Source organism: Pleurodeles waltl, chromosome 9, assembly GCF_031143425.1.
Source record: "Pleurodeles waltl isolate 20211129_DDA chromosome 9, aPleWal1.hap1.20221129, whole genome shotgun sequence".
Lineage (NCBI taxonomy): Eukaryota > Metazoa > Chordata > Amphibia > Caudata > Salamandridae > Pleurodeles > Pleurodeles waltl.
The window spans coordinates 1087770581-1087784615 of record NC_090448.1 but is presented as its reverse complement, the minus strand read 5'-3'; the positions used below and the strand labels follow the sequence as shown (position 1 = coordinate 1087784615).

The window sequence follows — 14035 nt, the reverse complement described above, 5'->3', positions numbered from 1 at the left end:
ATAAAAGTGGCTTGTCACGTTGAAGCCACTTTACAGCAATGGATATTTGCTTGCTATTGCTACCCTCATGAGAGCAGAGTTATGCATGATAGTGGAGTGTCTGTCAGAGCCAAAATTTCCACTATTTAGTGCTGTTCACTCAGTGGCATATTTGTCTTAAGAAGATGGGTAATTCTTTCATGCTGTCAGATGTGGAGTTGGGTATTCTATGGAAACATGCAATTGATGCTGGGCAACTGTGATGGCCAGTGAGGTCGCTGGCAAACAATTAGGATTTCTAACGGTCATGAGATTTATCACCTATATAGCAATTCTGATTTGTAGACTGATTTCAAAGCAACGAGTGACATCACTTTAGGGCAGTGCCTGGGACTGCTCTTTTATCAAGCGTTTCAAAAGATCCACCATGTCATAAGCCGCAGAGAGGTCTGGGTGACCAGCATCTAATGAAGAGCACTGGTCTTCACAACTCTCACTTGGGGAAGTGTTAATCCTTGAATGGGTTGAAGCCCAATTGATTACCATGATCAGATATTTGCCTTCTGATCTCTCTTGGCGTGATCTTGCGTCGCAAAGGGAGAGTAGCTCAAAATATTACCAGGAATCAGCAGTAGCCAAGATAAGAGGCTCCCTAAGGTCTTGGCCCATCCCTGTTCTCAACCTTGTGGGCACCATGTCACAAAGTAGGGGTACTGGAAACTGCTTTCCAGATCTTTGCATGCTTGGTCTGTATCCATGAGTGCATCCCTTAGGATTTGCTGCCTTCATTGTAATTTTCCTTGACAGTTTCCTTTTTTCAGCCAAATGATATGAACTAGAATGTACTTTGATAGGCGGCTCAATTTCTTTATGCAGCCACATGTACATTTACTCGCAAATGAAGTGAAATTGTTAAAGGTGAAATGTTGAGTACGCCCACTCTCCACGGCAACTGACAAATATTAAACTTCTAAGAAATGTCTTTCAGGTCAAAAACTCAAATTAAACAAATCCAGTGGTGCAAACCAGTGTTGCCGTCGTAGGCAGAACCATGTTGTAGTCCCACTGTAAACATGGATGCCTTTAAACGGAAGAGTACGCAACTACAGTAGAAGAAGAAAAAAGCCCACAAAAATAGTTGTGCGCCTTCTGGTAGGTAATAAATAACATTTAAGTTATCAACCTCTGTATGCATCTCAAGTGGTGCCAAAGGCACGTCCCCATCAAGGAAGCTAGCCTTGTATTATTGCTGCTGGAATCTCAATGACCCGTTTCTTTCTAATTGGCTTACAGCTGAAGGAATAGCTAAGATTTTTAAAAATCAAAGCTTGTGCTCAAAATCAGTATCTGCGTTCTTCGATTTCTGTGTTAGCTTTGTTCATGTTAATTCTGTGCTTTATTCTGAACTGGGGCAGTAGCTCCAGCTGGTGGGGGGCGGTTCTCTTCCCATTAGCGAAGTAAGGTAAGGAAGGTATAGAAAAAATTGTCCAAAAGCAAACCCCCAACATAATATTGGCAAAATCTAGTTTAAAGAAGTTCACAGAACAAGCTTTCACGTTTGCCAATCTAAAGGAACCATGTAGAATGTACCTACAGGTATACATTCTCTTCCGGGAAAGGAGATGAGGTTCTAAAGGAAACCAAACCATCCGCAGTTGTCAAGAAAGTTAACTGAGCAGCAGACCTTACGACCCAGGCTGGAGAGCTTCTAATAAGCAAGCCGTTGTTTTATAGAATGAGTCAATCTATTATTAATGCCAGGTATTCAAGAACGAATCTAGGGGCATTCAGGGGGCCCATGCTATTTGTTTTGCAATAATATTGCCTTTAAAATTGCGTTTACTTTTTTTTTTTTTTAACCAGCAGATGGCACTGCTGCCTCATCTACTTTTATTGATTTATTTGAATTTTCAACAGGGGCGTTTCGAGTACCCCTTCCTCTCCTACCCCCAACGACCCATCCAGCTTCCCACCCGTCCCACCTTCTTTTATATACATTTAACGGCCTTGTATTTACCTTTTGTCCAGGGGGAGCTAATTAAAAAATAGGAGGGCATGCCTCACTGGAAAAGTTAACATTTACAATTCAGCATTCAAAGACAATGATTCAGTTACGCACTGTAACAGCGTCTTGGTAAAAGATGGCCAGAATAGTCCTGGTCCAATGAAACTTAACAGATTCATCTCGTGACAGAAACAGATGTCATTTGGCAGGCTGAGTGTCTTCACGCTGTTCTTAGGTTGAAGAGCTCATTTTGATAAATAAACTGTTGACGACAAGTATAGATTTTGTATATTTTATATGCGACCTCCGACCCTGCTTTGAGCAGGTAGGGCGCTCACTTCGCTCCTCGCTGCTGCCAGAATTTTTTTTTGGCTTGTCTCCCATCCCACAGCCCCTTCGTCCCCGCGACCCCTCTGCCCTTCCTCCTCATAGCCTTGCCTTCCCGCCCTTGCTCCTCTGCTGGCCCGCCCCCCCACCCTGCCATTGGTTACCGCCACCCCACCTCCCAGCTGACACACCCTCCCTCCTCCCTCTTATGGCGGTCGCAGCGCGGATGCGCCACTGGCGAGCCAAAGGCAAGCCAGTCTGCGCCAAGATCCCGTCTAGAGTCAGAGTCCCTGGCCAGCATGCCCCGCGCACTACCTTTCAACATTATACCACCGACTATCTCGCCACCCTAAACCCAGGTCGTTCCTCCACCTGCTGCAGGTCCACACCAAAGCGCAGCAGAGGATCCTTCTCTTGCAATGCCTTCAACTTCACCTGCAAGCCAACCCCAGAACACCATCCCAAAACAACAGACTGCCACCTAAAATGCATCCTGCTGAACACCCGCTCCGTCCACAAACACGCAATTGAACTCTGGGATTTACTGACCACTCACTCGCCGGACATCGCATTCCTTACCGAAACATGGATGAACCCTGCCTCGGAACCAGACATAGCAATAGCTATTCCAGATAATTACAAAATCACCAGAAGAGACCGCAACAGCAAACCAGGAGGTGGAATCGCCATAGTCCATAATAACACCATAAAAATCTCCACCAACTCAGATGACATCAAGTCCGCCGCGCACCTCCACGTCACAATCTACGTAAACGCCAATAACACACTCAGAAAAACACTGGTCTACAGACACCCCCCTGGCCCGAGATCACAGTTCTGTGACGATATCGCCGACACCATCAGCTCCCAAGCCCTCACCTCAACTGACTACTTCCTCCTAAACTTCCACCTGGAAAACAACAGCGATACCAACACCACCACCCTAATCGACAACCTTGCCAACCTCAAGCAACTTGTCACCTCACCAACTCACTCCGCAGGGCACATACTCTATCCAATCTTCACAACCAGCAACCGCGTCGCCTTCAACCACACCACGAACTCTACTGGACAGACCACCACCGCATCCATTTTTCCTACCAGAAACCAGTCACTCACCACCACACACAGCCACCCCGATGCAACTGGAGCAAAATATCCACGGACCAACTGATCTCCAACCTCGCCCAGAAACCCCCCCCCCCCCCCCCTTTCCGGCGCCTCAGACCCCAACACAGCCGCCACCAACCTGCACCAACACCCTCGCACCGCTCAAAAAACACCCAAACACCCGAGCAGAATCAAGGCCAGCTGGTTCACCTCAGATTTACAGGAACCCAAACGACGCTGCCGCAGAATGGAAAAAAAACTGGCGCTGTGACCCCCACCACCTCCAATCACTTCGCCTTCAAGGAGGCCCTACGCAGACATCACCAACTGATATGCACTGCCAAAAGGACCCACTTCAAAAACCACATAGACACCAACGCTCACATCAAAGAACTCTTCGGCATCATCCAAGAGCTATCCACCCCGAAGGCATGCTCAAACGAACCACCGCCATCACAAGAGCTCTGCAACTCACTCGCATCCCACTTCCGTTGAAAGATAGAAGAAATCCACAACAGCTTCAACTCCAAATCCCACCAGCTAACTACAAACACCCTCGAACCCTACGCTCCAAGAAACACCCACCTCCTCCACACCTGGACCCCGGTCAACACAGAAGACACCGCGAACACCCTGGCCACCATCCACTTCAGATCCCCATCGGACCCCTGTCCACACCACATCTTCAACAAAGCCAACAACATCATGGCCCCCCCATCTCTGCCACACCATCAACAGTTCCTTCGAATCAGCCATTTTCCCAGAGAGTTGGAAGCACGCAGAAATCAACGCCTTGCTAAAGAAAGCAAAGGCAGACCCTGAAGACTCCCAAGAACTTACGACCGATCTCCCTACTCCCCTTCCCAGTCAAGGTCATCGAAGAAATCGTGAACAATCAAATATCCCGGATCCTGGAAGACAACAAGGCACTCGACACCTCCCAATCCGGATTCCGCAAAAACCACATTACTGAGACCGCACTCATTGCTGCAACAGACATCAGGACCATGCTAGACAAAGGAGAAACAGCAGCACTCATCCTCCTGGACCTATCCGCAGCTTTCGACACGGTATGCCATCACACTCTCTGCACACGCCTCCACAATGCTGGAATCCGCAACAAAGACCTGGACTGCATCTCGTCATTTCTCACGGACAGGACCCAAAGAATTCGCCTCCCGCCTTTCCTATCAGAAGCCTCCAATATCACCTGTAGCATCCCTCAAGGACCTTCACTTAGCCCCACACTCTTCAACGTATCATGCCCCCCTCCCCCCCCCCGGCAACATCGCACGAACACACCACATCAACATAATCTCCTACGCCGATGACTCAGCTCATCTCCCTCACGAAAGATCCCACCACTGCAAAGGACAACCTCCACAATGGACTCCACGCCATAGCCAGCTGGATGGAATCAAGCCACCTCAGACTAAACACAGACAAGACCGAACTACTCATCTTCGGCACCAACCCCTCAGCCTGGAATGACTCGTGGGGTGGCCCACCTCCCTAGGATCTGCACCCTCACCCACCACCCAGGGACGCAACTTGGGCTTCATCTTGGATTCCACACTCAGCATGACTCAGCAGGTAAATGCCATCTCCTCTTCCTGCTACAACACCCTCCGCCTGCTCCGCAGGATCTTCAAATGGATTCCCATCGAAAACAGGAAAACCATCACCCACGCCTTGGTCAGTAGCCGATTGGATTACGGAAATGCCCTATATGCAGGAATAACCAAAACTCCAAACAAAACTGCAAAGAATCCAGAACGCATCCGCCCGCCTCATTCTGGACATCCCACGTTGCGACCACATCTCACCCCACCTCAGAGACCTACACTGGCTACCAGTATCAAAGAGGATCACCTTCAAAATCCTCATCCATGCACACAAGGCCCTCCACAACACAGGTCCCACATACCTCAACGACAGACTCACCTTTCACACCCCCACCCGCAACCTTCGCTCCGCCAACCACACCCTCGCCTACGTTCCTCGCATCCGCCGCACGACCACCGGCGGAAGATCATTCTCCCACCCTGCTGCAAAGACCTGGAACTCCCTACCACTCCACCTCCGCCTGACCAATGACCTTCCATCCTTCAGGAAACACCTCAAGACTTGGCTTTTCGACCAGTAACTTCCCCCCTCCCCCCCTCCTTGCCCCCAAACCCCCCCCCCCCCCCCAAGCGCCTTGAGACCCACCGGGTGAATAGTGCCCTTTACAAATCCCTGATTGATTGGTTTCACATTGGCCTACTGGTAATATTGCCATATGCATACTTAACATGTAGCACTGTATTGCGCTTTACTGTAGCATGTATATAGTGCTTTCTGTATAAATCAATAATTGAAAGTACTTGAATGACTCCGGAAAAGACAAACCTGCCGATCTCCAGAAGATGTTCATCCGTGTGCTCGGGGAAGATGGGGCATGGCTCAGTCTCTGGGGTCTCCGGTTCGTGGCGGACTATCCCTTCCTCACAGGACATCAGTCGGATAACACGGGGCCGCGAGTACAGCTGGAGCTCTCTGGGAAGCAAGGATCCACCAGGCTGAGGATGAGAGGACAGGAGTAAAGCCTCGCCCACCAGTGCCGGAGTTAGGATTAGCTAGGCGGCTACCATCACTAAAGCATTAAACGACAGGCTATCTCACCAAGACACTTCCGCGTTACCCTGCGACACTTGGGCCCCCTTGGCAGCCAACACCAGTTTTCAAAGCGTTAAGGGGGTCAGAGGTTAAGAAACAATCTTTCCTAACAGACATGTTATGGTGTTGTGTGACACGAGACACTGATGAGCACTGATCAGCATCAGGACGTCTGTGTAAAGCTGGACCTGGGCACGGCTCCTAAGTGAAAGTATCCAGTGTTAGTGAGTTGGTGTCTTCCCTGAGTTCAATTAGACTCGTACACAAGTGCACAATATTTCTCACCTCGGTCAGCCACCCGGGATAACCCGCAGGAACACGCGGTTCCACTTTTGATAAGCAAAACTATAAAAAATAAAAAAAAGTTCTCATAAAACTTACTATTTTAAGGACGCTTCGGAGATCTTTTCTAGAGATTAGTTACAAACACCAAGGTGTGGTCAAAATACCCTTTGCACTACATAACTGCTCCAAAGAAAGGGACGAGGCTGGCCGTTTTATATAAAAGGTGTGAAAACCTGGTCCTTTGAGAGGGGTCCTTGAACATGTCCTCTGGCTCCAGGCTCCTGCAGAGATGTAAAGCTCCTCTCTCAACCCCTTCTGCGAGGGGTCCTTGAACATGTCCTCTGGCTCCAGGCTCCTGCAGAGATGTAAAGCTCCTCTCTCAACCCCTTCTGCGAGGGGTCCTTGAACATGTCCTCTGGCTCCAGGCTCCTGCAGAGATGTAAAGCTCCTCTCTCAACCCCTTCTGCGAGGGGTCCTTGAACATGTCCTCTGGCTCCAGGCTCCTGCAGAGATGTAAAGCTCCTCTCGCAACCCCTTCTGCGAGGGGTCCTTGAACATGTCCCTCTGGCTCCAGGCTCCTGCAGAGATGTAAAGCTCCTCTCTCAACCCTTTCTGCGAGGGGTCCTTGAACATGTCCTCTGGCTCCAGGCTCCTGCAGAGATGTAAAGCTCCTCTCTCAACCCCTTCTGCGAGGGGTCCTTGAACATGTCCTCTGGCTCCAGGCTCCTGCAGAGATGTAAAGCTCCTCTCTCAACCCCTTCTGCGAGGGGTCCTTGAACATGTCCCTCTGGCTCCAGGCTCCTGCAGAGATGTAAAGCTCCTCTCTCAACCCCTTCTGCGAGGGGCCCTTGAACATGTCCTCTGGCTCCAGGCTCCTGCAGAGATGTAAAGCTCCTCTCTCAACCCTTTCTGCGAGGGGTCCTTGAACATGTCCCTCTGGCTCCAGGCTCCTGCAGAGATGTAAAGCTCCTCTCTCAACCCCTGGCCTGAGTGCCAATTACAAGCATGCTACCAGCATCCTTCCCGAACAGAGCTGTCTGCGGCTCTGTGCACTAGCTGTGTCCCTTGCCGGGCTGGGTTGCTGCAAGGCTCAGAGCCAGGGTTGGTGTGGAACATCAGAGGCAAGGAAAGAATTGCAGTATATGAGGACGCCCCCTCATTTCTAGCTAACGCCCCTCCTTCAGCATCCCCCAATGCCTCCGACTCCTGGCTCTACTAAGAGCTTCTGTCTCCAACCAAGTCCTTGCTGCCCCCACTCCAGGGAGGAGGCGGCAACTCCATGGAATACACCGATCCCCATACGGCACCTTAGCTTTCACGACTTGGTCATTCAAATAGCCCAGGAACTGGCTTAACATGGAGGTCCAACCTTGCCCCTCTCCTGACCAAAACAAAACCTGATCACCAGCGATGGGCACCCATGCCATTCAAAGGTAGGATCGCCCTTTTTAAAATATTCCCAGGTTTTTTTGTACTTTCCACTGAAGATCCCCAACACATGGTTCTGGGTACTTAAATCTACAATGCAATCAATAATTTCTCTGGGAAGGCCGGCACCTCCCTATTGGCATGGCCGAATGCCACCTGTTTGTCTACAAGGGTGGACTCAGAATGGCAAATCAGCAACTCTAATTGGAAGCTTCAAAACTCCGTTACTAATGACTGGATACATCGGGGTGGAGGGACCCAGCATACCAGGTGGAACTCCCCCCCCCTCCTGGGCCTTAACAAGGTGATGGGATTGCTCAATAGCAATCCAGTTTTCAGATACCTTCCAAAGGTCACCAAAGTGATCTTCCTGCACTAGCGTAACACTGCGATTCATGGGATGGAACAATACTCTCACAACAAACTGCGCCCTGACACACCTGAGGCCTCTATCACACTGCAAGCTTAGACCGATTCATCAACTGAGATAACATTGGGATTACGACCCTAGGAAATGTCTGGCATCGGGACCACTTGCGCACCCTTCCAAGATCTCCAACTGCACTTCCATCTGTCCCAGACCCAATTTCACAAATATCTGAACCTGTCATACGTCTGCAGTCACAATATTGCACTGACTGATTTACCCAAATGCAACCCCCACAAAGCCAGGCACCTGATGAGGCATCAGGAAATACTGCATCTCCCAAATATACTGCATGCTTGTTCTTAGCGTCTGACTGCCTTGTCACCCTCAGACAGAAGTAGGAGTGATGGGTTCAGGGATGAGATTATTGATTCTTAAGGGCAAGATGCCGGACCCCCTCCACAGGTTCTTGCTGTATCTTCCCACTTCAGACTAGATCAAATTAAATTAACAGCATGAGACATACCGCACCTCTCACCTGCGGCACACCAGCAAGATTCCCACAACCCTCCTGCTTTTGCTGCACTTACCTGGGCTTACCAGGGGTTGATTTCTTCCATATGATTTGGCAATGGCTGAAATAGCTGGCTGCTTGTGCTAAATTGGAAACGTCCTAACCAGGGTCCTTCAGCCACTTCAGGGGATATCCCCGGAAACCCGTCATATTTGGGGCAAACGGTGGGACTTTCATGGTTTAGGTTTAAGAAATCCAGGTACTTGAAAATCCGATGAGGAACACTGTATACTAGGACCTGCTGGCTACCACTGAAATGCACTGTACAGATTTTTTTTTGCTGCTGTTCTTTTTGAATTAATCTAATAAAAAAGTAATAAATGGCCAACAGATTGCTCTAGAAGAAGCTGACAACACAAAATGAGCTAAATAACTTTACCACCATACCCTTTTTTCATAACGCAAGTGACCTGTGTGTGGAGATCATTTGGGGCACTTTCTTCAGCCACTCAAATGTTCAACTGACAAAAGTAGGCACAATGGTCCTTGTCCCATCACCCTAGCCAGGCCATACAAAGATGTCTGCTGGTGGCAGAAAAAAAAAAAAAAAAAAAATCATATTGCTTTTCTGCAGACTAAGTCCGCTTTGAAAATAGCTTTCCCCTAAGTTTTCTCTTAAGCTGCTCATGTCAACACGCAAGCATCCCACTGAACTGCACAGCCTGAAGGTAGGTGTTTACTGAACAGGTCAATTTCAATATCTGGAATGGTTTCATCACTGCAAGCAGTGCAAAGGACACAGCACAGATGGAAGTCCAAAAGTCTAGAAAACGTCAAGTGGACAACATGTTAATGACACCTGCTAGTCTTCTACTAGTCCAGACATTCTCATATTTTAGGACTCAAGGCAGCACATTCCAAAAATGTATGACATTCTATAACACATCTCGTCTGGGAACATTAGATCAGAGGTTTGCCTGATGTTATTTATACAACCTAATTTGGACTAGAACTTCATGTGCAGTTGACCAACTGCAACAGAAATCTGTGGAAACTCCAGTATATGTATAAAACCAGAATAGTAGAAGTTACCCAAAAATGCAAGCACCCGTGTAATGCAAGGCCTCAGGCTGCTGCAAAGAGCTTAGGGTAAAACCCACACTCTTAGAAGGCACAAGGTGGCATCATTCCGATGATGCTTGTGGCTAGAGTCCTAGAGTGCGTGATTACAGCGGCTCTAATAGTCACTGAGAGTTCAATTCAAGTGTGGACCTTAGCCACTAGATGTGATGGATATGACCTAGATGCTCAGATAAGATGCTGGTTGTGAGACACACACAAAGGAGATCTGGTGCTCTTCAGTTAGGAGATGCATACTGCCCTCCTAGACCTCAACAACGCCTCGGCCAACAATCTATTCAGAACCAGCTTCAAACTTCCCATGTGAGCATAGGCTAGGTGAACAGAGTATCCCTAGTATCTAGGCAGTTTTGACTTCAGTGCGTAGTATGAGAGTCAAATGGTGCATGGGACTGGCACGGAGAACAGTGGAAGCTAACAGTGCTGCACCTGCCCGACTCAGCCAATGCGGATCCAATTGTTCATATTTAGGAGCTGCCTGCTGCATATGCACAGGTCTGATCACTGATGTGATCCTGCACTCACTGGGGTACTGCAAACTGCCTACTGGCAGGGAGCTGGCATGCACAGCATTTCAGTGTCAATGCACAGCAAGATGACCCCCTGCTAATAATGAGATGGCACTAGAAATCTGCTTCTGTGACAACTTCTTGCATTGTGGTGTCTTACCATGAGCCAACAATCACGTTGATCGTTCACCTGAAAAAACCTTGTAAAATATTCAGTGCTAACCCCACAACTGTCAAACTGCACTCAATCACAGACTTTACAGAGAATTTAGGCATCAAAAGGCACTGTAGTCTTCAAGCCATCGTTCCACGATCTGCTCAGAAAGAACGATAATTTGAACGATAGTCTCTGCCATTTTAAACTATTAAATGTCCACAGACCACAGGTAATTACCTCAGAGGAAGAAATCAAAGTACATTGACCGAATATATGCACATTGCCATCATGCAGGACAGGGGTCTATCCATATATCCCTTCGTGTTTCTATGCTGTATACCTCCAGAGCTGTGGATGACTCCAATAGATTCAATTTGTCTATTAATTGGTTTATTTAATTGCAAACATTACAACAAGAGAAGATATTGCTGCTTAACTCAATGGAACGTAAATTGAGTTATGGCAATCAATTAACCAGGGAGACCTGTAGGAAGGAAGGAGGAACATTTAACAAATACATCTTGAATATATGTTTTTAAAAAGCTACCTATAAATTAAAAAAAAAAAAAAAAAACTTAAAAAAACGATGATCCTGTTATGCAGATGGAGGAAACGGGGAAAATTAAATTGCTCTGAGGAGATCCTACCACTAACACAGGAAGGGATGTATTCCAAGTACATAAATCAAGAAGATCCTTTGACGAACACCAACTGTTCAGACATGCAAGTTGTCTGGTTATAAAGGTAGATAGGTTCATTAAATTATTAGCAGTGCTCACAGTAAACGGATTATAGGTTAGGAATCTGGTAACCTGAGCTCCAGGTAGTATGGGAGGGTTTGGAGAGGGGGGGGGGGGGGGGGGGGGGGGGAGGGGGAATTTGGATCCAACCTTTTGGAACAGTACACAGATAAGTGCTTGTATTTATCTATACTCCATATAACCATGACTTCATAAACCATATATTCATGTGTCAACCAACACTGGTAATCAGTCCCTCTGGGGAATTGCCTGTATTAAACACTGGCTCTTACTGTACTGATCTGTATGGCTGGGGTCTCATGCTTTCCTTCGTCGTCTCCGTCAGACAGGGAGTCTCGGCTGGGAGTCCGAGATGGAGAAAAAGACTCCAACTGGCGCAAGTCAAGCATCGATTTCACCGTCATTTCAAGGCTCCCAGTGGGCTGGGACCAGCGACCACGCTGCCGCGGCGTCTTATTCATACTGGTGTCTGAACGCTGCGAAGATGACGTTTCACTCCCCTTGAGAAGAAAGAACATGAAGTCGTCTCTCAGAGTGCATTAGCCAGAAGCAAATACTTAATGCATTAGACACAACAGACCTCAACAAACCCTCGGACCTGCGTTAAAGTACTGAGTCTTCTGGAAATGCACATTCCAAGCGGACCACGAAGCAACCCTGGCCGAACACAAGGGGCCTCACACCAGCTTCGACTCCCTTCAGAGAGTCGATTTAAAATACCCACATTTTAGCATAAGATCACTTAACGACGGTGAAACAGAAATTCCACAAATGAACTGAAGATTCTAAGCCATGGAACAGTACCGGGGGTAAGAAAAAATTAATTGATCCTGTACATTGAAATTTGACATTATGGAAGTCACCTCTATACACTTCTTGAATACACAAGTACAGTAACTGCAAATACCTCTTTACTATTGTCATCAATCCCTAAGCCATGTGACATCGACTTGCTTAGCACCAAAGTGGCGTGCACTGTTAGTAAGCAACGGGGCACAGAGATGAATACCAAACGAAAGCTACAAGCAGCATTTCTACTGTAAGGGCCGGCGTGGCGGCTCGCAATCCTGGAGAGCTGTAAATAGGCTTCTAGGCGCAAGATGAAATATGAACTCACCCTCTTCATTTCCCAAAAGGAGAGACTTCTGGCAAACGGTACGGACAGCTCTTTGACTTTACCTAAAATAAATGAAAGAAGATTCATGAGGATACCGAGAGGCTGTACTCACTGAGACCCGCACCAGTGACACATCCCACTCCATCACACGGCCTCGTTGGACTCTGCGCTCCTCCTCTTTCCATGTCCTTCCACACTGCATCAACACGCAAGCGCCCAGAGGACACTGTCCCTTCTCCAGACTCACGCATGAAAAGCCCGCCTCCATGCACAGCCTATGGAGCGCCTCGAGCACCACCTAGAGCCCTGCTCACCAGGCAGCTCTTCATCCTCGACGCCATCCTCTTCGCATTCCTTGTCACTGTCCGAGGAGAGCACAGGCACCGGCAGAACAGCAATTGTTTCCCGCCTGTAAGACCCACGAGGAAAGACACAGAGTTACTGCTAGTACTTCTACAGCACGATGAATTAATGATAGCAAGTTAGCAGACCGCCCACCAGCTCCAGATTTCACACATGCACCTATAATTATGACAAGTCGGGGGGGGGGGGGGGGGGGGCGGGGGTTCCTAGGTGATTATTTTGCTAACCTAAACCGGTGCCAAGACAATGGGACAATCTGTCAGCAATGAACAGTCTGTACAGTAAGTTTACTTTACCTTAATCCTTCATCCAACTCTTTCAAATACCCTTTTCTTTTCTTTAAAAAAAATCAATTTTATTGATTTTCATGTCTGCAATAAATGCAAAGCCAAACAATGGATCCAATTATTCAAACTTCACTGGTCTGTCGGTGCCTACAAGCAGCGTCACATCATGCATCACAGTACTCGTTAAACAGCCCACAGTATTTCCACCAGAGCCCCCCGAATTTCAGAATATTTACAAGGAGAGCATCTGGCTCTCTAGATAGTTAAATCTAGATTCACAGACCAGTCCATGACCACCTGCTATTCTAATACTTTGATTTTGGGAGGGTTTTGGAGATTTCGCAGAGTACAGGGTCTGTCTTGGCCAGAATTTTAGCTGTGCCGACCAGTATAGGCTCCCGCAGGTTCACCACCCCCCCCCCCCCCCCCCCCCCCCAAGACAAGTTATTTACTATAATCAGTAGGGCCACTCTAGAAGATGGTTTCACTGTAGTTTATAGGAGCCGAGTGAGAACCCTTCCACTAGCCTGGCAATATTTAGCAATACTAAGACAGAGCCCCATCTATGAAGAGGGCAAGGACTAGTCTGGTCTACAGCAGAAGCAGACTGCAGCAGAAGGCCTGGTGCCCGTGAAAGGAAGTACTTCAGTTAGAGGAGTCTCAGACAGGGAGGGCAGATCATTTGTAGTTGGAGGGAGGTGAGGGGGCAGGGGATGGGTGCACAAGTCCTATCCAGTTCACCCATTTCTGTTTGAGGGCTTCAAACGTATTGGGGCATTAATCACCACTGACCAGTATATTTGGGAAATCCCACTTTTTAATTGTCCATTCAAGAGTTTAGCTTTGAGCAGGCTGTATTCTGAGAGCTAACCGATCAAATTGGTAGCAAGCAGGAGCGTGACAACTAAAAACTCCATTCCACCCTCCCACGTGGTTAAAAAGACCAATCCTGTTACGCTTGGTAAACTCCTCTAGTGTGCAGCATGCCTAAGCCATTTCCCATGCCACAGAGTTTGGAGTGTGCTGTG

At 48.1% G+C, this 14035-nt stretch overlaps 1 protein-coding gene across 3 annotated transcripts in view; it reads right to left on the bottom strand.

Moving 5' to 3' along the window:
* Window positions 1-14035, bottom strand: part of MAPKBP1 (mitogen-activated protein kinase binding protein 1) — a 533456-nt gene that overhangs the window by 42484 nt on the left and 476937 nt on the right. For all 3 annotated transcript variants that reach the window (XM_069208767.1, XM_069208768.1, XM_069208769.1), the window contains exons 21-24: window positions 12672-12766; window positions 12358-12419; window positions 11513-11740; window positions 5813-5982 (exon numbers count right to left, since the gene is read on the bottom strand). In XM_069208767.1, the coding sequence (XP_069064868.1) occupies window positions 5813-5982; window positions 11513-11740; window positions 12358-12419; window positions 12672-12766 (555 nt within the window). The remainder of the gene's footprint in view (window positions 1-5812; window positions 5983-11512; window positions 11741-12357; window positions 12420-12671; window positions 12767-14035) is intronic.